The sequence below is a fragment of the Taudactylus pleione genome, unplaced genomic scaffold, assembly GCF_031769625.1.
Source record: "Taudactylus pleione unplaced genomic scaffold, aTauple2 ptg000482l, whole genome shotgun sequence".
Taxonomy (NCBI): domain Eukaryota; kingdom Metazoa; phylum Chordata; class Amphibia; order Anura; family Myobatrachidae; genus Taudactylus; species Taudactylus pleione.
Window position 1 is genome coordinate 253,180 of NW_028284884.1, and position 25,073 is coordinate 278,252.

Genomic DNA, 25,073 nt, shown 5'->3' on the forward strand with positions numbered 1-25,073 from the left:
GAGAGGCCTTGGGGATGACCAAGAATTGGATCGTTTCTGTGTTAAGGGCCCCAACATGAACCGGTACAGGTTTGTTTATAAAGAGACATGATTCCATTGGCAATTTGGGTACCATCTACTGCAGATAAGGTTACAGTATGATCAAGGGACGATACAGGAATCTGAAATTTCCGGATGAGCTCAGCGGTAATGACGTTTTTGGCAGCCCCTGAATCAAGGAGAGAGAACAATTTTAGAACCGTGTAATAGCTCCAGAGTATAGGACAAAGCAGATTCAGTTTTTGATGGGACAAGGACATCACTCCCAACCTGGTGTCTGGTACAGGTTAGGATCAAAAGTTTCCCAGACGATGAGGACAGGCAGCGACCAGATGACCGGTCACTCTGCAGTACATGCATAGGTTCTCCCGCCGATGACTTTGCCGCTCCTCAATGGTGAGATGAGCTGATTAATCTGCATGGGTTCATCGCCCACCGGTTCAGGCGGGAGGGTGGTTGGAGTAGTGGTTGGCCGGAATCTAAAATGATCTCCCCTATTTTTCTCAGTCTGTCATTCTCGATACCATAGGTCCATTTTGTTACAGAGGGAGCTAAGATCATTGAGAGTAGCAGGAAGATCTCATGTGGCGAGGTCGTCTTTTATTCGATCTGACAGCCCACTCCAGAAGGCAGAAATCAGAGCCTCCTCGTTCCATTTTAGCTCTGACGCCAGTGTTTGAAATTGAATGATATACTTTCTAACCGGACGACTCCCTTGACGAAGGCACAGGATCTCAGCTGCTGCTGAGGTAGTTCTCCCGGGCTCGTCAAAAAGCCTTCGGAAGGATGTGAGGAATTCAGAGTAGTTCTCTAATAATGGGTCAGACCTCTCCCAGAGTGGCGAAACCCAATCTAGGGCAGAGCCGAACAGCAGAGATACAATATACGCCACTTTGGACTTAGGGGACGGGAAGTTCATAGGCTGTAACGTGAAGTGGACATCACATTGGTTGAGGAAACCTCAGCACAATTTAGGGTTCGCATCAAACTTATTGGAAGTTGGGAGGTGCAGGTGGGATGGTGCGGATGGAGCAGGGATGACTGGAGCTTCTGGCTGGTTCATGGTGGCAGGCATATTGACTGTAACCAGAGAGGCCTGCAGCGTGTCCTGACAGAGAGACATTTCCTGAAGGAATTGAGCCATTTGTCGTTGTGAAGCCTCTGGTCCCTCTAAGCGGCTGGTGATACCTTGGAGTAGGTCGGCCCTCAAATCCTGTCCACTAGCCGAATCCATTTGGCTAGTGCAAACTGTCACAGCTTAGCATGTACCTGGACCCGGAGTGGAGTTGGATGGCGAGTGAGGATTCGTTTGTGAAGAAATATTGTAGCCCAAGAATGACACCTCCTTAACATCAAACTCACACTTCTCCAGGTGGCATGCAGGTTGTTATCCAGTAATCTTCGCAAAATCTGCCTGACATGTCTCCAATGTTCCTCAATGGACTTAGAATAGATGAGGATGTCATCCAAATAAACCACTGCAAAGACTCTCAAGAAATCCCTTAACACCTCAATAACAAAATCTTGAAACACGGCTGGGGCATTGGAGAGGTCGAATGGCATAACTAAATACTCAAAATGTCCTGAATGGGTGTTAAAAACCATCTTCCACTCATCCCCTTTTCTGATGCGAATGAGATTGTATCCGCCTCTGAGATCAATCTTAGAGAAGATGGATGCCTCACGCAGATGGTCAAAGAGCACAGAGATGAGGGGCAAGGGATATGCATTCTTGACTGTGATTTTGTTCAGTCCATGGAAGTCAATGCAGGGTTGGAGGGATTCGTCCTTCTTCTGGTCAAAGAATAACCCTGCTCCCACTGGGGATTTGGATGGATGAATGAAGCCTTTATCCAGAGCCTCCTGAATATAGTCCTGCATGGCATTATCCTCCGATGCTGCAATCAAAGGGACAGTGAGGTGGCAGGACATCAGCATTTTTCTTAGAGAAAACTTCAGCCAGGTCGCGATACGGAGCCAGAACTGATGAGGCGACAGCAGCAGAAGCCAGACTAATAGGTTGGGACAGACATTGAGAGAAGCAGAATCTCACTGGTCTGCCACTGGATCACGGGGTTATGCTTCATCAGCCAGTGTAACCCCAAGACCAATGGGGCCAAAGGACACTGCAGGAGAAGAAACGACAGTTCCTCATGATGTAGGACCCCAACTAACAGCTGCAAAGGAGGAGTCCGGAAGAGCACTGGGGCCTCGGAAAGACTGGTTCCATTCATTCCAATCGCCGACACAGGAGTGGATAACAACAGTGTGGTCACAACCAAAGTTTGGAAAAATGACATGTCCATGAAATGATCCGCTGCATCACTATCAACAAATGCAGAGATGGAGACCTGCGTGTTTGGTAGATGAATAACTGCAGTTATCAGGACAGAATTTTCCGGGGAGATGGATGCAAGGCCTAGATGAACCTCCCCTAGTTCACCTAGACCCTGCTTTTTCCTGACTTCACAGGACAGAGCTGGGCAACATGACCTCTACCACCGCAGTAAAGACATAAACCCAATGAGCATCTCTTACGTTTCTCTTCTGGCGGAAGACAAAACACTCCCAACTGCATGGGTTCTTCCGAGTCAGACGGAGCCATCCACAAAGGAAATCAAGCGGGTTGAGAGGGTAACTTCTTCTCTAGTCGGCGTTCCCGGAGCCGTCGGTCGACACGAATGGCCAAGTTCATGAGGTCATCCAGGGAACTCGGGGCAGGATACTGGATCAGGATATCCTTAATTTTGTCTGATAAACCCCAACGAAACTGGCTCCATAAGGCTGGATTGTTCCATACTGCATCGACAGCCCACTTACGGAACTCCGTACAATAATCTTCTGCAGCTCTATTCTCCTGCTTTAGTGACCTAAGACTTGCCTCCACCATGGCCACCTTTTCCGGGTCATCGTAGAGTAACCCTAAAGCAGTAAAAAATGTCTCAACTATCTGTAAGGCCGGATTGGATGAGGGAAGACCAAAGGCCCAGGTTTGTGGATCACCCTGTAGTAGAGAAGTTATTAGACCTACTTGTTGGGTCTCAGAATCCGAGGACCTAGGCCAGAGTCTGAAGTAGAGCTTACAGCTCTCTCTAAAGTTCAGAAAATCCTTCCGGTTTCCAGAGAACTGGTCAGGCAAATTTAATTTCAGTTCACTGATAGTGGGAGCAGTGGCACCACGAGTCTCCTCCACAAGGAGGGAAAGTTCCTGTACCTTCTGTGTCAATACCTGGATTTGGGCACCCAGAATCTGAGCTGAATTCTGACCAGGCTCTATGATTAAGGACCACAATAATACCCTGCAAAAGAAAAAATATATTTATGGCCGGTGATAAAGTTAAGCCTGGGGTAAGACTTTGTAGGGTATTGTCCCGCTACCACCTTGAGGGCTGGTATAACCTTGGCTTGATGCGGCCGTGTAGTAGCATAAACCGCTGATATGGCTAGAGTGGCTGAAGCCTGGACCAGTAGGGTGAGATGCGGCCTTTGGGCCGGTAGCAGCCTTGAGGGCTGAAACTGCCTTGGCTGGCTATGGCCTGTGGGACTGAAAATGAGATGCGGCCTTTGGGCCAGTAGCAGCCTTGAGGGCTCTAAGTGTCTTGGCTGGATGTGGCCTGTGGGCCTGAAAATGAGATGTGGCCTTTGGGCGAGTAGCAGCCTTGAGGGCTGGAAGTGCCTTGGCTGGCTGCTATAACAGATGACTGGAGGAAGTATGCTGGATTACGACTTGTGCCACCGAGTTGACACAAGCGCGAGTACACTGGCTTGTGCACTGATGACGCTGGATTGCGGCATGTGCCGCCGGGTTCACACAAGCACGAGTACACTGGCTTGTGCACTGAGGATGCAGGATTGCGGCCTGTGCCGCCGAGTTGATACAAGCGTGAGTACATTGGCTTGTGTACCAAGGATGCAGGAGTGCAACCTGTGCAACCCAGTTGACACAACCACGAGTACACTGGCTTGTGTACTGCAGATGCTGGATTGCGGCCTGTACTGCCGGGTTGACACAAGCACAAGTACACTGGCGTGTGTACCGAGGATGCTGGATTGCGGCCTGTGCCGCCAGGTTGAAACAAGCGCGAGTATACTGGCTTGTGCACTGAGGACGCAGGATTACGGCCTGTGCCACTGAGTTGACACAAGCGTGAGTACACTGGCTTGTGTACCAAGGACGCAGGAGTCCGAACTGTGCCACCGAGTTGACACAAGCGCGAGTACACTGGCTTGTGTACTGCAGATGCTGGATTGCAGCCTGTGCCACCAGGTTGACACAAGCACGAGTACACTGGCTTGTGCACTGAGGACGCTGGATTGCGGCCTGTGCCGCCAGGTTGACACAAGCATGAGTACACTGGCTTGTGCACTGAGGACGCAGGATTGCAGCCTGTGCCACCGAGTTGACAAAAGCGCGAGTACAGTGGCTTGTGTACTCTGGATGCTGCATTGCGGTCTGTGCCGCCAGGTTGACACAAGCGCGAGTACACTGGCTTGTGCACTGAGGATGCAGGATTGCGGCCTGTGCCGCCTGGATGACACAGATAAAGCGAACCGTGCCATCCAGATGACACAAATGGCAGGTGTACAAGATAACAGGATGGCTGGATACTCGACTGGTTACAGGAGACAATGCCAGAACCAGAAACACGTGAAACTCTATCACCAGTATGGAGTGAAGGGCTGGCTGTAATATAACAGATAGAGAGTCCAATCAGAGCAAGCCCTGCAGCCTCCCTAATGACAGACCAGTGTGCAGCTGGCCTATGCACACAGACAAGACAATTAACTAGTGTGCAGCTGATACTGCACACAGACAGTAATTAATGAACATCTGAGATCAGCACACAGACAGACAGGAATGACAGGCTGAGCTAATACAGACAAGACTGGATTAATTGCAATGTCCTGGTAGCAACTAAGACTGGGAACTGCAACCAAGATGATCTGCTAACCGCAGATCATAACAACACATGCACAGTAGGGGTTTCTGGTATGCATGCACAGTAGGGTTTCTGGCACACATGCACAGTAGGGTTTCTGGTACACATGTGCAGTAGGGTTTCTGGTACACATGCGCAGTAGGGTTTCTGGTACACATGTGCAGTAGGGTTTCTGGTACACATGCGCAGTAGGGTTTCTAGTACACATGCACAGTAGGGGTTTCCGGTACACATGCAAAGTAGGGATGTGCAGGCTCGGATAGGTTCGAGTTTGCACGTGGAGTTCGGATTTTTCCCTCAAAAAAAACGGAACTCAGAACGAGGCAAAACGTCATCTTACATGGACGAACATCATCATTCCTGGACAAAAGACCAGGAATGATGATGTTCGTCCATGTAAGATGACGTTTTGCCTCGTTCTGAGTTCCGTTTTTTTGGAGGGAAAAATCCGAACTCCACGTGCAAACTCGAACCTATCCGAGCCTGCACATCCCTAATGCAAAGTAGGGTTTCTAGTACACATGCGCAGTAGAGTTTCTGGTACACATGCAGAGTAGGGATTCTGGTACACATGTGCAGTAGGGTTTCTGGTACACATGCGCAGTAGGGTTTCTGGTACACATGCAAAGTAGGGATTTTGGTACACATGCGCAGTATGGTTTCTGGTACACATGCAGAGTAGGGATTCTGGTACACATGCAGAGTAGGGATTCTGGTATACATGCATAGTAGAGTTTCTGGTACACATGCAGAGTAGGGATTCTGGTATACATGCATAGTAGAGTTTCTGGTACACATGCAGAGTAGGGATTCTGGTACACATGCAGAGTAGAGATTCTGGTACTCATGCGCAGTAGGGTTTCTGGTACACATGCGCAGTAGGGTTTCTGGTACACATGCGTAGTAGGGTTTCTGGTACACATGCACAGTAGGGGTTTCTGGTACACATGCGCAGTAGGGTTTCTGGTACACATGCGTAGTAGGGTTTCTGGTACACATGCACAGTAGGGGTTTCTGGTACACATGCGCAGTAGGGTTTCTGGTACACATGCGCAGTAGGGTTTCTGGTACACATGCACAGTAGGGGTTTCTGGTACAAATGCGCAGTAGGTTTTCTGGTACACATGCGCAGTAGGGTTTGTGGTACACATGCAGAGTAGGGATTCTGGTATACATGCACACTAGGGATTCTGGTACACATGCAGAGTAGGGATTCTGGTACACATGCAGAGTAGGGATTCTGGTACACATGCATAGTAGTTTCTGGTACACATGCGCAGTAGGGTTTCTGGTACACATGCACAGTAGAGTTTCTGGTACACATGCGCAGTAGTGTTTCTGGTACACATGCGCAGTAGGGTTTCTGGTACACATGCGCAGTAGGGTTTCTGGTACATGAGCAGTAGGGTTTCTGGTACACATGCACAATAGCAAATAATCGCTCAACTGTGCAAGCATCGACACTGCATCCACCTCTGAATCAGGCCCTGACCCTTTATAATAAGATGAAGGAAGAAGGTCTGTCTTGAAGAAAATTATGGGAGTTATAATAAGAAGGCAACGGCCTGATTCTGAGTCGCATGCAAAAACGCACAAAGCAACAGCAATCGGTTGGTCGCTTCTATGCAATTTTATGCAAATGTCACTACAAACTCCTTCCTTTGTGCCCATCCATGTGACCGAATATGTAAGGTCTGTGGTGCTCACTTTTAGCATCCATACATGTTATAATATTGTTGCATCCTTATACGCCACCATCAATACTTGCACCAGCCCTGTGGCAGGTACAGTTTTTTCATCTGACTATGGCCTCCTATGCCTGCGGCTGTGCATCTGTGAACGCAACTGCTTTCATTGACATGTTTATGATAATCCCATAATACATCCACAGAACATATTTCTGTTCACTAATAGCCACCTCCCTGTCACCACCCAAGAACGTCCATCACTTCTTCACAGCATTTCTGATACCATATGTCCTAATCACAATAGTATCTTGTGTGTACACTCTATGTAACGCATAGGAGTTCTCAAAAATGTTTGCACTCAACTACGTGAACATTGGCATTGCATACAATTCAGAACCAGGCCTAAAATGTGTGTAGTAGTCCCATCAACTACACTACATGGCAAAAGTATGTGGACATTGTGGCAATATCACGAGAGATGGCGCTGGTGAGCAGCAGATTCTATGTGGGGCAGGACACATAGAATCTCAGGTGTGGGCTGATGAGGAGGCAGACCAGTTAGGCTGGTGTTGGAGACAGTTTATGTGGGACTGTGGTAGCCAGAGGGCGCAGTGAAGCTAAGCAAGCCACTGGGGGCCAGGAGGCCTGAGTCTGTACCTGCAGGAGGCAAGGGGGACAACACAACTCTCAGACTATGGGACATTGAAGCAGCTGGGCTGCAGGCTAAGGAAGCCAGGGCCTACTGTATACATGGAGGATACAGGGAAGGCATAGAGACTGACTGTGTTTGTATAGCTGTGGCAGCCAAGCCAGGCTGGAGCTGGCAATAGACCTGCAGAGAAGCAGGCTGAGACTTTATTGGCAGATTAGCTGCACCCTTATAGTGAGGGTTCAAGAAGTGAATTAGACGCCCTAACTATGGGCTAGGTTGTTTATTATTTTCTGTTTGTTTCCTGACTTTCCATGCTGGAAAGTAAAGCATCATTTATTTACTTGAAAGCTGTGTGTGGACCCTCATTATGTACCTAAACACTGCACCAATCCACCCTCTGTCGAGCTAATTACCCCCAAGATATCACATATGGTGGAGAATGTGGGCAGAACATTCAACGCATAAAGGTTCTACGCAAGAATACAAATGGAAATATGGATGCTTATTGCACTACATAATTGGACTCTCCTAGAAAAGCCAAAGGAGGCTCACTGCACCAGCATGATGGAAGGCTCATCAAGGTGGGGAGTGAAGAAAAGTCTGTTGAAGTATTTCATGGAAACCTTGTATGCATGCCTGCAAATCATGGTTTAAAGGTGTGCAAATTTATTGAAATTACCAGTTATGCAGTATATACTGTGTCTGTGAAGAGAAATGTGTGTATCCTCTAATGTTGAAAACCTGCAAGAAAAAGTGGTTTATGCTGCTGAATGCTTAGGACCTGCTCGTTAATTTCAAGGTGTGCAATTCTGTGTCCTGGACTTTTTCTTTTGCAATTAAAGGGAAAGAGACTTGCTATATGCTGTTCATTGCAATCAAAGTTGGTGCAAGTGACAACCAAAGCAGTTACTGTGTTATGTTGTGAAGTGTATAAATTTGAAAGCCAAGTGTTGCAAGTTAAAAACTGTGATTAAAAAAAAGAAAAAAGAAAAAGGCATTTAAACCTTAAAGTGACAGACACCCAATTTGTTGTGGCTGAAAAGACTATTATCCCGTGTTCTCCATGAAGGTGTCATCCAATGATTATTAGGCAAGTCAAATTCTGCTTCACTCTTACCCTTTCAGACAACATGGATGACATGGTGAAGGCCTTGCTGCTGGCTACAGCAGTCCAGAAAGAAGCCAACAAGCAACAGTGGGCAAAGATCAAGGCGCAAAAAGAAAGTGGTCAGTGTATGGTGCAAGGTCCGTCCAGGGAGGACTATATCAGCATGGAAGAATTTGACAGTATGCGTATAGTTTTGAATGAAAGTACCGCATATTATGCTGGGAAGATTGATGACTTAATGGAACAATTGGCTGATGAGAGAAATGTTCATGAACAAGCTGAAAAAAAATTACGGAGTGAATTGTTCTCTTTGAAAATGGCATTTGAGCAGGAAGAAATTAAAAAAATGTGAAGTTCTTAAAGAGACAGACCTCAAATTGGCAGCTATGTCTGAATGCCTTCAGGAAGGTAAACTTTTCAAATGTGTTGCAAAGTATGAGAATGATGTGCTCCTAGCAAAGAATGACGTGTTAGAGCAAGATATTGTTGAATTGCAGCAAAAGTGTGTGGTACTTCAGCAGGAAGTGGAGGAACTGAAAGAAGGTGTCCAGAGACATCAGAGTGATGCAGAGAACACGCAAGTGAAAGTGGCAGATCTGGCTCTGGTGGTAAAAGGAAAAATACTCTTTAATTGTGTCCACACAAGTAAAACTTAATGACTGTGAATTGGAGAGAAGTTCTCTTGCTGAAAAGCTTTGTGAAGTAAAAGAGCAGTATCTCCAGATGCTGCAGACTCGCACTCAGTGGGAGACAGACCATTAAGGAAAAGAGATGGAGATGATCCATTTTAAAGACAGCTATAAGGAGCAAGTACAAATTCTCCACTCTAATTTAGCTGCAGCTAGAGCAGTTTCAGAATGTCTGATGGAAAGAAATGTATTCCTGGAGGAAAGTCTGCATAAAGACGCCAAGCAAAGTGAATCTTTTGGAGATAGAGCTTAACCTTGCCCATGGCAGGGCTTGGAAGTTGCAAGAACAGAGTGAGAACCTTGAGAAGTGTCTGCTAAGTACACAGAACCAGTTGCAAAGATTCCAAGTGGAGAGGAGTACCAAACAACTGGATTTGCAAAGTGAATTAAATGTGTCAGAGTCTGAAATAATTGTACAAAAGTTGAGACTTGCTGAACATAAAGTTATGGTGTGAAATCTACTGCAATCTGAGAGCAAGTTTGAAAGCGCCATGGTGAAAATTGCCCAGCTGGAAGAGCAGCTGTCTATGGCTCAGAAAAAGTTCCACATGGTAGTGGGAAATCAGAAGAGGAAAAGAAGTTAAATAACATTCTGAAGTTGGATTCTGGACCTAAAATGGTGTCCGATGTCTTCGCTAAATCCAGTGTGGCAGAAGTACATAAACACAAGCAGCAATTGTTACAGGTTGATCCTGAAAAGGCTGGCATGCAGAGTGATATGCTACCGGTGCAGAGTGTCTTGTGTGATGAACAGCGGACAAACAGTGAATTGCGGGAACTAAGTAAGATGTTCCAGAATGATGTCTTTCAGCAGCAATCTGACCATAGAGATGTCCTCAATAACGATACCAGTGTATAAGAAGGGACAGAAGTATCAGAGTTGAGAAATTCCCTAAAGGTCCGTCTTGGAAACGTGGATGAGATTCCTTGCAGAGACTTTCAGCACACTGTGATAGCTGAGGATATGGTCCTCCAAAAGGTGCACAGGTCCAGATTGCAAAACTGTGTCCGAAGTTGATAATAAAGAACTGACATATACAAATGATGATCGCATGACCTGTCAAGCAAAGGTGCAGGATATACAAAAGTGTATGAAGATAGAGATGGCTTCAAATGATGAGACTTACTTGTTGCCGTGTATTCAGAGTGATGTGAATGTGACTCAATCGAATAGTTTTGCAGTGCAAAGCAGAACCTTGAAGAAAATTAATTCTGAGAGTCTTGTGAAGAATACTACTCATGTTTGTGAAACAATGCCTACATGCAAGCATTGGGACTTGCAATGCTTGCTGAATTTGTCTGTGGGGAAGTGGAGTGGTCTCACATGATAAAGCTTGAAGCAAGTAGTCCAGCTAGACAGTATTTGAAAATAAAGACCTCTGTGGAGAGTGAACTTCAACCTGTGCTGGTGGAACATGTTGAAATTGTTCATCATATTTTCAAGGCTCAGAAATCAGGAGCACAAGAAAATCCAAGAGATCTATGCCTTAATGAAGTGGCAGATAGCCATTAAAGCCATGAGATAAATTATGTGGATCAATGGAGTAAATATTCAAGTATCCTATGTGAACACGGGAGTCCAAAATCTGAGGGTGACAGTGCCAGTACGTTGTCTGTTGACATAAAGCCAAGGTCCAGAATTTGTGATGCTGATGACTCTCAAGATACTGATAGTTCCTCTTCTTTCAAAGGGCCATCATTGAAGTATGCCAGTAGCCAATACAGGGCTTTAAGGCTGAAGATTAAAGATGTGACAAGTGGCAAGAGTAAAGATGAAGAATTTCGCTTTGGAAAAAGTTACTTCAAGTTCTTAATGCCTGTTGCAGTACCCAAGGGTGAGCCTCAAGTACTGTATAAAAGAAAGCAAGTACCATCATTGGTACCATAAAATGAGGAAAAAGTAAGGAGAAAATTTATCTCTGGAACTTGGAGGATGCGACCCCCAGAGATTACCAGAGTCTGGATGATCATGGATGCAGTGGATGGTTCTGAGAATAATGAAGAGGGAATTCACAATGAGAATGCCTCGTCCCATGTAGCTGAACCCAGGGGTTTCAAGCTGGGGAGGGGGATATATGGCAGTATCAGGAGATATGGCGCTGGCGAGCAGCAGATTCTGTGTGGGGCAGGACAGATCTGCCCACACAGAGTAGAAAAGCATTGTGGGAAGATGCCTAATGGCTGTCTTGTGGAGAGAGCTCAGGTGTGGGCTGATGAGGAGGCAGACCAGTCAGGCTGCTGTTGGAGATAGTCTATGTGGGACTGTGGCAGCCAGAGGGCCCAGTGAAGCTAAGCAAGCCATTGGGGGCCAGGAGGCCTGGGTCTGTACCTGCAGGAGGCAAGGGGGACCACAAAACTCTCAGAGTGTTGGACATTGAAGCAGCTGGGCTGCAATCTGAGGAAGCCAGGGCCTACTGTATACCTGGAGGATACAGGGAAGGCATAGAGACTGATAGACATTCAGAGAAGCAGACTGAGACTTTATTGGCAGATTAGCTTCACCCTTATAGAGAGGGTTCAAGAAGTGAGTTAGATGCCCTAAATAGGGGCTAGGTTGTTTATTATTTTCTGTTTGTTTCCTAACTTTCCATTATGGAAAGTAAAGCATAATTTATTTACTTGAAAGCTGTGTGTGGACCCTCATTACGCACCTAAACACTGCACCAATCCACCCTCTGCCAAGCTAATTACCCCCAAGATATCACATAATCCATTAATAAGAAGTTGATCGTCCCTTTGCTGTACTCTTCTGGGAAGGCTTTCAACTATATTTTAATCCACAAGAGTGTTAGTGAAGTTGGGCATTAGGTGTTAAAGCCTGGTTTACATTTGGGTTCCAATTCACCCCAAAAATGGTTGATGGGGTTTAGGTCAGGGCACTGAGTAGGCCAGTCAAGCTCAACACCAAACTCAGCAGATTATATATCATGGACTGCTGAAACAGGAAAGAGCCTTCCCCAAAGTGTTGCCACAAAGGTGAAAACAGGCGGCTTACAGACCATGTGATCTCTTGCATACAGTAAGTAGTGAATACCAACTCAAGACACTGCCTGTCCAGAAATAATCAATTTCTCCAGAGGTTCCTCATTGCATAGATATTATATAGGTAAGAAAATACCCATTCACATGCTTGCTGTGTTTATTCACTAGAGCAGGGATGGGGAACCTCAGAATCATTTGGTCTGGCCCTCTGAGCTTTTTTCTGCTAGCTTCATCTGACTAGCAGGGTGCCTAGAATGGCAAACAAAAATGGCAGCTGCTCAATCAATCTAGCAGTACTCATCAGGTGCATGAAAGGGAGGGGTCAGACTAAGTAGAAAAAGGAGGGGGATTTAACCCCCTATTGTACCTCAGCACACTGAATAATACCTGCAACAATATATGAAGACTATATGGTCATCGAAATTCAGAGATATTAGTTGCATGCATTTGCAAATACATGGGAGGCTGCTGGGCCACGTCACGGCTTCTCTGTTACCAGCAGTCCCTAACACTAAGGAATTCACGTCCGGGGCGCAGTGCACCCCAAAAAACGTCCAGCCCAGGACCCCCCCAGAGCATCACACGAAAATGGAAAAAGAGCGACAGTGCAGTGTAAAGTATAGCTGTGTGTGAGTAATCATTAAGTGTGGAATGAGAGGTTAAAATATATGTGAAAAAATACATGAATAATAAACAAACATAAAAGGTGATGTGAAAAGCAACTATGTGTATTAAGTGGTGATGCCCTGAGGAGGCCCAGCCAGACCAGTCCCAGGGGCCCTACGCCCAAACGCTCACCCCAAATGTAAAATATACCAATTATAAGGCCTCATGATAAAGGCACGTATATAATTTTGTCAAATGTAAGGCCTCATGATAAAGGCACATACAGAAATGCATCCAAATTGAGAGCCAGCTTACCTGGGAGTCACCCCTGGGAACTCCAACTAGCACTACTAGAACCAGCATGCCCTACTAATGCTGGCTCCTTCATGCAACTCATAACAAACAAACAAAAATGGCAGCTGCTCAATCAATCTAGCAGTACTCATCAGGTGCATGAAAGGGAGGGGTCAGACTAAGTAGAAAAAGGAGGGGGATTTAACCCCCTATTGTACCTCAGCACACTGAATAATACCTGCAACAATATATGAAGACTATATGGTCATAGAAATTCAGAGATATTAGTTGCATGCATTTGCAAATACATGGGAGGCTGCTGGGCCACGTCACGGCTTCTCTGTTACCAGCAGTCCCTAACACTAAGGGGTTCACGTCCGGGGCGCAGTGCACCCCAAAAAACGTCCAGCCCAGGACCCCCCCAGGGCATCACACGAAAATGGAAAAAGAGCGACAGTGCAGTGTAAAGTATAGCTGTGTGTGAGTAATCATTAAGTGTGGAATGAGAGGTTAAAATATATGTGAAAAAATACATGAATAATAAACAAACATAAAAGGTGATGTGAAAAGCAACTATGTGTATTAAGTGGTGATGCCCTGAGGAGGCCCAGCCAGACCAGTCCCAGGGGCCCTACGCCCAAACGCTCACCCCAAATGTAAAATATACCAATTATAAGGCCTCATGATAAAGGCACATATATAATTTTGTCAAATGTAAGGCCTCATGTTAAAGGCACATACAGAAATGCATCCAAATTGAGAGCCAGCTTACCTGGGAGTCACCCCTGGGAACTCCAACTAGCACTACTAGAACCAGCATGCCCTACTAATGCTGGCTCCTTCATGCAACTCATAACAAACAAACAAAAATGGCAGCTGCTCAATCAATCTAGCAGTACTCATCAGGTGCATGAAAGGGAGGGGTCAGACTAAGTAGAAAAAGGAGGGGGATTTAACCCCCTATTGTACCTCAGCACACTGAATAATACCTGCAACAATATATGAAGACTATATGGTCATCGAAATTCAGAGATATTAGTTGCATGCATTTGCAAATACATGGGAGGCTGCTGGGCCACGTCACGGCTTCTCTGTTACCATCAGTCCCTAACACTAAGGGGTTCACGTCCGGGGCGCAGTGCACCCCAAAAGTAGTGCTAGTTGGAGTTCCCAGGGGTGACTCCCAGGTAAGCTGGCTCTCAATTTGGATGCATTTCTGTATGTGCCTTTATCATGAGGCCTTACATTTGACAAAATTATATATGTGCCTTTATCATGAGGCCTTATAATTGGTATATTTTACATTTGGGGTGAGCGTTTGGGCGTAGGGCCCCTGGGACTGGTCTGGCTGGGCATCACCACTTAATACACATAGTTGCTTTTCACATCACCTTTTATGTTTGTTTATTATTCATGTATTTTTTCACATATATTTTAACCTCTCATTCCACACTTAATGATTACTCACACACAGCTATACTTTACACTGCACTGTCGCTCTTTTTCCATTTTCGTGTGATGCCCTGGGGGGGTCCTGGGCTGGACGTTTTTTGGGGTGCACTGCGCCCCGGACGTGAACCCCTTAGTGTTAGGGACTGCTGGTAACAGAGAAGCCGTGACGTGGCCCAGCAGCCTCCCATGTATTTGCAAATGCATGCAACTAATATCTCTGAATTTCTATGACCATATAGTCTTCATATATTGTTGCAGGTATTATTCAGTGTGCTGAGGTACAATAGGGGGTTAAATCCCCCTCCTTTTTCTACTTAGTCTGACCCCTCCCTTTCATGCACCTGATGAGTACTGCTAGATTGATTGAGCAGCTGCCATTTTTGTTTGTTTGTTATGAGTTGCATGAAGGAGCCAGCATTAGTAGGGCATGCTGGTTCTAGTAGTGCTAGTTGGAGTTCCCAGGGGTGACTCCCAGGTAAGCTGGCTCTCAATTTGGATGCATTTCTGTATGTGCCTTTATCATGAGGCCTTACATTTGACAAAATTATATATGTGCCTTTATCATGAGGCCTTATAATTGGTATATTTTACATTTGGGGTGAGCGTTTGGGCGTAGGGCCCCTGGGACTGGTCTGGCTGGGCCTCCTCAGGGCATCACCACTTAATACACATAGTTGCTTTTCACATCACCTTTTATGTTTGTTTATTATTCATGTATTTTTTCACATATATTTTAACCTCTCATTCCACACTTAATGATTACTCACACACAGCTATACTTTACACTGCACTGTCGCTCTTTTTTCATTTTCGTGTGATGCCCTGGGGGGGTCCTGGGCTAGACGTTTTTTGGGGTGCACTGCGCCCCGGACGTGAACCCCTTAATGTTAGGGACTGCTGGTAACAGAGAAGCCGTGACGTGGCCCAGCAGCCTCCCATGTATTTGCAAATGCATGCAACTAATATCTCTGAATTTCGATGACCATATAGTCTTCATATATTGTTGCAGGTATTATTCAGTGTGCTGAGGTACAATAGGGGGTTAAATCCCCCTCCTTTTTCTACTTAGTCTGACCCCTCCCTTTCATGCACCTGATGAGTACTGCTAGATTGATTGAGCAGCTGCCATTTTTGTTTGTTTGTTATGAGCTGCATGAAGGAGCCAGCATTAGTAGGGCATGCTGGTTCTAGTAGTGCTAGTTGGAGTTCCCAGGGGTGACTCCCAGGTAAGCTGGCTCTCAATTTGGATGCATTTCTGTATGTGCCTTTATCATGAGGCCTTACATTTGACAAAATTATATATGTGCCTTTATCATGAGGCCTTATAATTGGTATATTTTACATTTGGGGTGAGCGTTTGGGCGTAGGGCCCCTGGGACTGGTCTGGCTGGGCCTCCTCAGGGCATCACCACTTAATACACATAGTTGCTTTTCACATCACCTTTTATGTTTGTTTATTATTCATGTATTTTTTCACATATATTTTAACCTCTCATTCCACACTTAATGATTACTCACACACAGCTATACTTTACACTGCACTGTCGCTCTTTTTCCATTTTCGTGTGATGCCCTGGGCTGGACGTTTTTTGGGGTGCACTGCGCCCCGGACGTGAACCCCTTAGTGTTAGGGACTGCTGGTAACAGAGAAGCCGTGACGTGGCCCAGCAGCCTCCCATGTATTTGCAAATGCATGCAACTAATATCTCTGAATTTCTATGACCATATAGTCTTCATATATTGTTGCAGGTATTATTCAGTGTGCTGAGGTACAATAGGGGGTTAAATCCCCCTCCTTTTTCTACTTAGTCTGACCCCTCCCTTTCATGCACCTGATGAGTACTGCTAGATTGATTGAGCAGCTGCCATTTTTGTTTGTTTGTTATGAGTTGCATGAAGGAGCCAGCATTAGTAGGGCATGCTGGTTCTAGTAGTGCTAGTTGGAGTTCCCAGGGGTGACTCCTAGGTAAGCTGGCTCTCAATTTGGATGCATTTCTGTATGTGCCTTTATCATGAGGCCTTACATTTGACAAAATTATATATGTGCCTTTATCATGAGGCCTTATAATTGGTATATTTTACATTTGGGGTGAGCGTTTGGGCGTAGGGCCCCTGGGACTGGTCTGGCTGGGCCTCCTCAGGGCATCACCACTTAATACACATAGTTGCTTTTCACATCACCTTTTATGTTTGTTTATTATTCATGTATTTTTTCACATATATTTTAACCTCTCATTCCACACTTAATGATTACTCACACACAGCTATACTTTACACTGCACTGTCGCTCTTTTTCCATTTTCGTGTGATGCCCCGGGGGTGTCCTGGGCTGGACGTTTTTTGGGGTGCACTGCGCCCCAGACGTGAACCCCTTAGTGTTAGGGACTGCTGGTAACAGAGAAGCCGTGTCTAGATGTAGACGCCCGGCATCTCCCTGATGCCGGGAGACCGGCACCCCGATCTTAGTGATGCCGGGCGCCGCGAGTGGACAGCCGCTGGGGGGAAGGTTAGGTTTAGGGCTCCCGGGGGGGACTTAGGGTTAGGCACCCCCCCGGGAGGGTTAGGCTAGGGGGAGGGAGGGTTAGGCTTAGGCACCCCCCCGGCGGACTTAGGTTTAGGCAGTGGGGAAGGGGGTGGTTAGGGTTAGGCATTTAGAGGGGGGATTAGGGTTAGGCACTTGGGGGGAGGTTAGGGTTAGGCACCCCTAAGGAGGGTTAGGGTTAGGGGGGTTAGACAATACTTACCTATCCACGATCGGGATTTCCAGCGCTGTCGGGCTTCCGCTGCCGGGATCTCTGCTGCTGTCGGGCTTCCGCTGCCGGGAATCGAACCGCCGGGAACCTGAAGACAGGCCTGCCAGGCCAGGAAGGTTCCTACCCCGCAAAAAGATTAGACATTAATGTGACTCAATGTTTCCGATGTGGTGGCTTCGGCCATATAGCAGCTAATTGTTCACTTACCTCTGAGCCCATGGAATATGATACTGCTTCTGTCAACCGCAGGGGGTATTTCTTAGCAGCCAGCCTGTACTGCTGACCGGCAGGCTGAGACAGATAAAAACATGTGTGTACTCACTGTGGAAGGCAACCGAGTAGAGGCTCTGTTAGACTTTGGTAGCCTACACTTTTGAGAACTGAGCTGGTGAACCCTTTGAAGCATAAGGGAAAAACTGTTGATGTGACATGCATACATGGGGATACTTGGTATTATATTACAGCCGAAGTGAACATTGAGATGCCATGTGGTACCACGGTAGTCTCTGTGGGTTTGGTACCGAGCTTAATGTATGATGTGATATTGGGAAGAGACTTTGCTCACTTCTGGAAGTTGTGGGAAAGCCGGTTTTGCACAGTGGTAAATCACCCTGCCTCGTCTGAAAGGGTGACTGATGTAGTGGCAGTCAGAGATGCTCCCATTTTCTAGTATGATTGGCGAACTAGAGAATGCGGAGCGCAATGGTGGCTCACCAATTGTTGTAGAGCCCGTTGATCATCTGCCGGATTCAGAGGTCAGAAGAGAGGTCTTTGCCATAGAGCAGTTAAATGACCCTACTCTGGTGAAAGCCAGGGAGAATGTCAAGTTGGTCAATGGTAAACCCGTAGATCCTGATAGTCCCTTGACATATCTTCACATGGTAATATGTGAGGATCTGTTGTATCAGATGACTAAGAAAGGGGAGGAGATTGTGGAACAATTAATAGTCCCCAAACCTTACAGGAGAATGGTGTTAGATCTGGCCCATGGTCATATAACGGCAGGCCACCTAGGGCTAGAGAAAACCACTGAGCGAACCGTGCAGAGGTTTCTTTGGCCCGGTGTCCATAAAGACGTATCTGACTTTTGCGCCTCCTGCCCTGAATGCCAGTATCATGCTCCCAGACCACATTTCAAAAGTCCTCTAGTCCCACTACCAATTATAGAGGTACCATTTGAAAGAATAGCTATGGACTTGGTGGGACACTTGTTGAAATCTGCCCGGGGACATCAATATATTCTGGTAATTCTGGACTACGCTACCAGATACCCGGAAGTGATACTGCTGTGCAATACGTCAACCAAGTCCATTGCTAGAAAGCCGGTCCATGTTTTTAGCAGGTTCGGAATACCTAAGGAGATACTAACTGACCAGGGTACCCCGTTCATGTCAAAAGGTATGAAGGAGTTATGCCACCTGTTTAAGATTAGCCAGTTAAGGACCTCGGTTTATCACTCCCAAACCAATGGTTTGGTCGAGAGGTTTAACAAGACCTTAAAACATATGTTAAGGAAAGCAGTTGACAAAGATGGTAAAGATTGGGATTATTTGTTGCCTTATCTGCTGTTGGCCATAAGAGAGGTTCCCCAATCCTCCACCGGGTTTTCACCTTTCGACTAGTTATATGGGAGACATCCAAGAGGGTTACTAGACATTGCCAAGGAGATGTGGGAAGGGCAGTCCAGTCCTTATAAAACAGTTATTGAACATGTTTTCCAGATGCAAGAGAGAATTGCGGCTGTAGTGCCGATAGTTAAGGAGCACTTGGAACAGGCCCAACCAGCACAGCAGAGGGTATAAAGCCGCAATGAACGGTTAAGAAACTTTGCTCCTGGGGACAGAGTGTTGGTGTTGGTTCGCACAGTAGAAAGTAAACTGTTGGCTAAGTGGCAAGGGCCCTTTGAGATCTTAGAAAAAGTGGGACAGATCAACTATAAAGTTTACCAGCCGGGGAAAAGAAAACCAGAACAGATATATCATGTGAACCTGATAAAACCCTGGAAGGATAGAGCAGCACTGTCAGCCGTCCAAGCCCCTCCAGTAAACCCAGGTCCCGTGGTACCTGAAGTGACAGTGGCAAAAACCCTGTCAGCCAGTCAACAGCAGGAGGTCAAGGAATTTTTGATCAGAAACAGGGTACTGTTTTCTGACCTGCCAGGAAAAACCACGGTCATCAAACATGACATAAGTCACTGACCCGGAGGTTAAAGTTAACCTAAAGCCCTATAGGTTGCCCAAAGCCCAAAGAGAGTCTGTGTCAAAAGAAATTTAAAAAATGTTAGAATTGGGAGTAATTGAAGAATCACATAGTGAGTGGTCCAGTCCCATTGTGTTGATTCCAAAGCCCGATGGGAGTGTGCATTTTTGTAATGACTTCCAAAAGCTGAACAGTATTCAAAATTCGATGCCTACCCGATGCCAAGGGTGGATGAACTAATTGAAAGGCTGGGGACAGCAAGATATTTAACCACTCTGGACCTAACCAAAGGGCATTGCCAAGTGCCATTAGCCGAAAACGCCAAAGAAAAAACATATTTTTCTGCACCAGAAGGGTTATTTCATTCCAAGATGTTACCCTTTGGGCTACATGGGGTGCCTGCTACCTTTCAAAGAATGGATAGGATTCTCATACCCCATAGATGATATGCTGTGGCTTATCTGGATGATGTGGTCATACATAGTCCTGATTGGCAGTCTCACTTACCCAAAGTACAAGCAGTGTCAGATTCCATCTTTAAGGCAGGTTTGACAGCCAACCTGAAATTTGTTGTCTAGGGATGGAGGAAGTAAAATATCTGGGATACACCATTGGCAGAGATTTGACAAAACCACAGTTCAATAAGATTGAGGCAATACAGAACTGGCCATGACCCCTCAATAAGAAGCAGATGAGAGCCTTCTTAGGGATCACTGGATACTATAGGAGGTTCATACCCAGTTTTGCCACCATTGCGATTCCACTTACTGACCTTACCAAGGGCAAACAAAAAATCATGGTGGAATGGGGTCCTGAAGCGGAGAAAGCTTTCCAAGAATTAAAAATGGACTTATGTACACAACCTGTTCTGGTGACCCCTGATTTTGTGGTACAAACCATTGCATCTGGTGTAGGCATCGGAGTGGTCCTGTCCCAAAGCAAAGAGGGCGAGGAACACCCTATTTTTTACCTAAGCAGGAAATTGAATATACATGAGAAAAACTATGCCACAGTGGAGAAGGAAGCTTTGGCCATATAATGGGCGTTAGAAACTCTCAGGTATTATCTGGTGGGCAGGAAGTTCAAACTGATTACTGACCATGCCCCTCTGAAATGGATGTCAGAAAACAAGGACAGTAATGCAAGAATAACAAGATGGTTCTTGGCGCTACAAACCTTTAAATTTTTGGGAGAATGTAGGCCATGAAGCCAGCTGGCCAATGCAGATGCATTGTCACACGTTCATTGCTTGGGGGCTTCAGTTGTTCCACCCCACAGGTTGAAACAAAGGGGGGGTATATGTGAGTGGGCCATGTGATAGGAACACTAGTAAAGTGGTCAGTGGTAGATACATTTGTCCTAGGATTTTGACCTATGTGTTCTAAAAAACCCCAAGAGAAAGGTCTATAGTGAAGCAGATTTGAGTGTCAGCTTTTTGAAAAGCCGGTTTGGGTCTTGTGGGTGTGGATGTGAGGAGAGGGAGGGCTCCATCCACAGGCCACTCCAGGTTTTGGCCTTTTTTGGCCTGTTATCAGGCTCATTAGGGTCTGCACCTGGAACTGGCTGATATAGGCTGTGTGTGATTGTAAGCTAGTGTCTCAAACCTGGGAGAGCAAGCAGACTAGCTGGCTCAGAGACACTTGGTGAAAAGTACCTGTAAGTCTTGTGTTAATGGTGGAGGCAATAGGCCCTACTATTTCTTTAGAGAGGGACTCAGTATATTGGTATCCTTGCCTGTGTGCCTTTGCAAGCAGATAATAAAGTATAAAGTGGTGTTCACCCTCTGGGGTAAGTAACACTGCACGGCACTACAGGACTTAAATAAGTAGAAGTTTATTGCCAGACGTTTTGAGGTGCGAAACCTCGTCCTCAAGTGGAAAAATACAAGAAGAATAAAACATACAAGTCTTACCTTATATCCCCTGTACACCATGTGCAGCTCCATCCGATCAGCCGGGCGGGTACCGGACGTCAGCGCGCACCCGGGCGGGGTCCAGTGATGACGTACCTCCCTCGTGGGTGTCAGTTGCTAAGCAACCGCAAAGCTGTATTACGGCACCCGGCGGCTGTGGGATAGAGTGTTAAAAGTGATATTAAAAACAAGTATTATGTAGGGATGACCACTCGTAAATTTAAAGAGCGCATGACTCTACACAGGTCCGCTATATAAGATGCTATAGCTGGCAAACCGATGGAACAACCCGTGGCTGTACATTTCAAGGAATGTGGTCATCAACTTACAACATTGAGATACAAAATAATAGATCACATTCCGGAGTCAGTCAGAGGAGGTGATTGTTCTAGAGCTCTTTTGAAACGAGAGGCGTCTTGGATATATAAATTGGACACAGTAACTCCAAAGGGACTTAATGAACGGATTTCTTGGAAAACGTTATTATAACTAATTTTCCATTATTCTAATTATGTGTTCCTATAGTGTATATTTATATATATATATATATGCTTTGTTTATTTAGATGTTTCACATTAGATTTATATGTAATATCTATTCCTTTTCAATTTAGAATTGTCTTTTTGACACATTTGACATTTATTATATCTAATCGTGATTATCAGCATTGGCACTTTGTTTTTAATATCACTTTTAACACTCTATCCCACAGCCGCCGGGTGCCGTGATACAGCTTTGCAGTTGCTTAGCAACTGACACCCACGAGGGAGGTACGTCATCACTGGACGCCGCCCGAGTGCGCGCTGACGTCCGGTACCCGTCCGACTGATCAGATGGAGCTGCACATGGTGTACAGGGGATATAAGGTAAGACTTGTATGTTTTGTTCTTCTTGTATTTTTCCACTTGAGGACGAGGTTTCGCACCTCAAAACGTCTGGCAATAAACTTCTACTTATTTAAGTCCTGTAGTGCCGTGCAGTGTTACTTACCCTGGAGGGTGAACACTACATTATACTGTATATATATATATATATATATATATATTTATATATATATACAGTCAGGTGCATAAATATTGGGACATTGACATAATTTTCATATTTTGGCCTCTATTCACCACCACAATGGCTTTCAAATGAAACAAACAAGATGTGCTTTAACTTCAGACTTTCGGATTTAATTTGAGGGTAATTACATCCAAATCAGGTGAACGGTATAGGAATTACAATGGTTTCTATATGTGCCTCCCACTTTTTAAGGGGCCAAAAGTAATGGGACAAACTAAACAATCCTAAATCTAACTTTCACTTTTTAATACTTTGTTGCAAATCCTTTGCAGGCAATTACAGCCTGAAGTCTGGAACGCATAGACATCACCAGAAGCTGTGTTTCATCCCTGGTGATGCTCTGCCAGGCCTCTACTGCAAATGTTTTCATTTCCTGCTTGTTCTTGGGGCATTTTCCCTTCAGTTTTGTCTTCATCAAGTGAAATGCATGCTCATTCGGATTCAGGTCAGGGGATTGACTTGGCCATTGCATAACATTCCACTTTTTAGCCTTAAAAAACTCTTTGGTTGCTTTTGCAGTATGCTTTGGGTCATTGTCCATCTGCACTGTGAAGCATCGCCCAATGAGTTCTGAAGCATTTGACTGAATATGAGCAAATAATATTGCCCGAAACACTTCAGAATTCATTCTGCTGCTTTTGTCAGCAATCACATCATCAATAAATACAAGGGAACCAGTTCCATTGGCAGCCATACATGCCCACGCCATGACACTACCACCACTATGCTTCACTGATGAGGTGGTATGTTTTGGATCATGAGCAGTTCCTTTCCTTCTCCATACTCTTCTCTTCCCATCACTCTGGTACAAGTTGATCTTTGTCTCATTTGTCCATAGGATGTTGTTCCAGAACTGTAATGGCTTTTTTACATGTTGTTTGGCAAACTCTAATCTGGTCTTCCTATTTTTGAGGCTCACCAATGGTTTACATCTTGTGGTGAACCGTCTATATTTACTCTTGTGAAGTCTTCTCTTGTTGACTTTGACAAATATACACCTACCTCCTGTTGACAACAGCACCCCAGCAGTTGTGTTCTTAATAAGTGAGTGCTACTTTGTTTCCAGTATATATTTTGAGGATTTGAAGATACATAGCCCTCTGAGTGTGCACCCTGAAATTTGATCCCCTATTGGATACAACACTGATGAAATAATTGTGGAACTTTAAAGTTATTTTTTTCTTCTGCTGAAATGGTCCAATAATATGTGGATCTCTTTTCACCTTTACAGTGATTTGTATATGTCATTTATTTTTATATTTGTGTCATTTTTTTTTTATTATAAATTTTTCTTGTCTCTTTGCCCTTATATTGTAGCCCGATCACCTTGCTTTTTGATATTGGATTTATCTTTACTGTGTATTTATATGTATTAGGGGAGTTATCTAATTGTATTGTAGACCTGGTGATTAAATTTTCAATATGGCACAAGGTTTTACCTTGTTAGACAGTGATTCGTTAAGTGAAGAAGGCATACAAATTAGTTTGACCGATGACAATGTCAGTAAGGTTTTATTCAATCAATTTGAATTTGACCAATTACCATCTCAAACACCATTAGACCTATACCATAAGCTACAGCGATTAAAAAGGAGGGAGATTGAACTCGTATTGCACGGACAATTTTTGTCCAAATACATTACAAAGAAGCGTATCCCCAGAGAGTTCAGAGTAGCAAATGTTCCAACTATTGGTCGTGGGAACCCTGGATTTTGTGTTAAATGGTGTGGCGTTTTTAAATAAATGCTCGTTAGAGCTAATAGCATTAGTGATTGATGAAGTAAGTCAGGAATAACAGAAGGTCAGGGTTGACATAAAGGATTTTGAGAAGGATAAGTCTATTGTGCTTGCCAGCGCCGTAGCTAGACGGCAATGCGCCCTGTGCAGCACTGCCGCCCCCCTCCACCCCCCCTGAGCGCTTACCCTTACTTCCGAGGGGAGGAGGGAGGGCGGGATCCTGTGCCAACATTCACTGTGCAGCTCGCACCACTGCCGGAGGTCTCTTCCTGCAGACCTCTGATGCAGAGAAGTGTGTGGCCGATGCCGCTGGAGGATTCCGCCCTGTGCGGAGGCCACCCTCCCAACGGCCCTGGTGCTTGCATCTGACAAATCAGAGACTTGGCTTGAATGCCTGCAGTTACAACTTGATAAATTTAAGACTGATTTAGTATCTTTTAAAATGAAAAAGCTTGAGATTGTTGAAACCGATTACCAGAGACATACTGTCTACCGCTGGCTATCTGGTGAGGATAAACGTACCCGTTGTCTGCAGAATAGGAGGTTTAGATGCTTTTGACCATCGTTCAACACAGTCTTCTTCTGAGTCTGAGACTGTGGATGAACTTCTTGATCTTTTTTAGATCTTAGCACCAGGTCAAAGAGGGGTGGTCAACAAATAAGTGGAAGAGGTCGCACACAAGAAGAGGGGGTTGGAAGGGGCAGAGGCAGAAGCAAGAGGGGGGTGAAGAGTTAATCTTCAACTTATCAAAATATACTTTAAGCCCTGCTGAACATTCCCTGCTTTCCATAGGCCTTTCATTTATTTCAACCCATTCATTCGATGAGTTCCAATGTCTATTGACCTGTCTAAAATAGGCCGGAAGCTTAGACTTAGGGAGTATTTCGATAAGAAAGAAATTACTATTGACAATAGGGCTTATAGGGTATTAAAGTACCTTTGACCCAGCTTCT

At 45.3% G+C, this 25,073-nt stretch overlaps 1 protein-coding gene across 2 annotated transcripts in view; it reads right to left on the reverse strand.

The window, feature by feature from the left end:
• The window catches only part of LOC148502809 (uncharacterized), a 69,298-nt gene that overhangs the window by 6,475 nt on the left and 37,750 nt on the right, over positions 1–25,073 (reverse strand). The window contains exon 1 of one of the 2 annotated variants that reach the window (XM_088449328.1): positions 21,315–21,364. The exons of the other annotated variant lie outside the window; for it this stretch is intronic. Coding sequence (XP_088305454.1) covers positions 21,315–21,347 — 33 coding nt within the window. The 5' untranslated portion in view covers positions 21,348–21,364. Of the gene's footprint in view, positions 1–21,314; positions 21,365–25,073 lie in introns of those variants that run through there. 2 annotated transcript variants of the gene reach the window in all.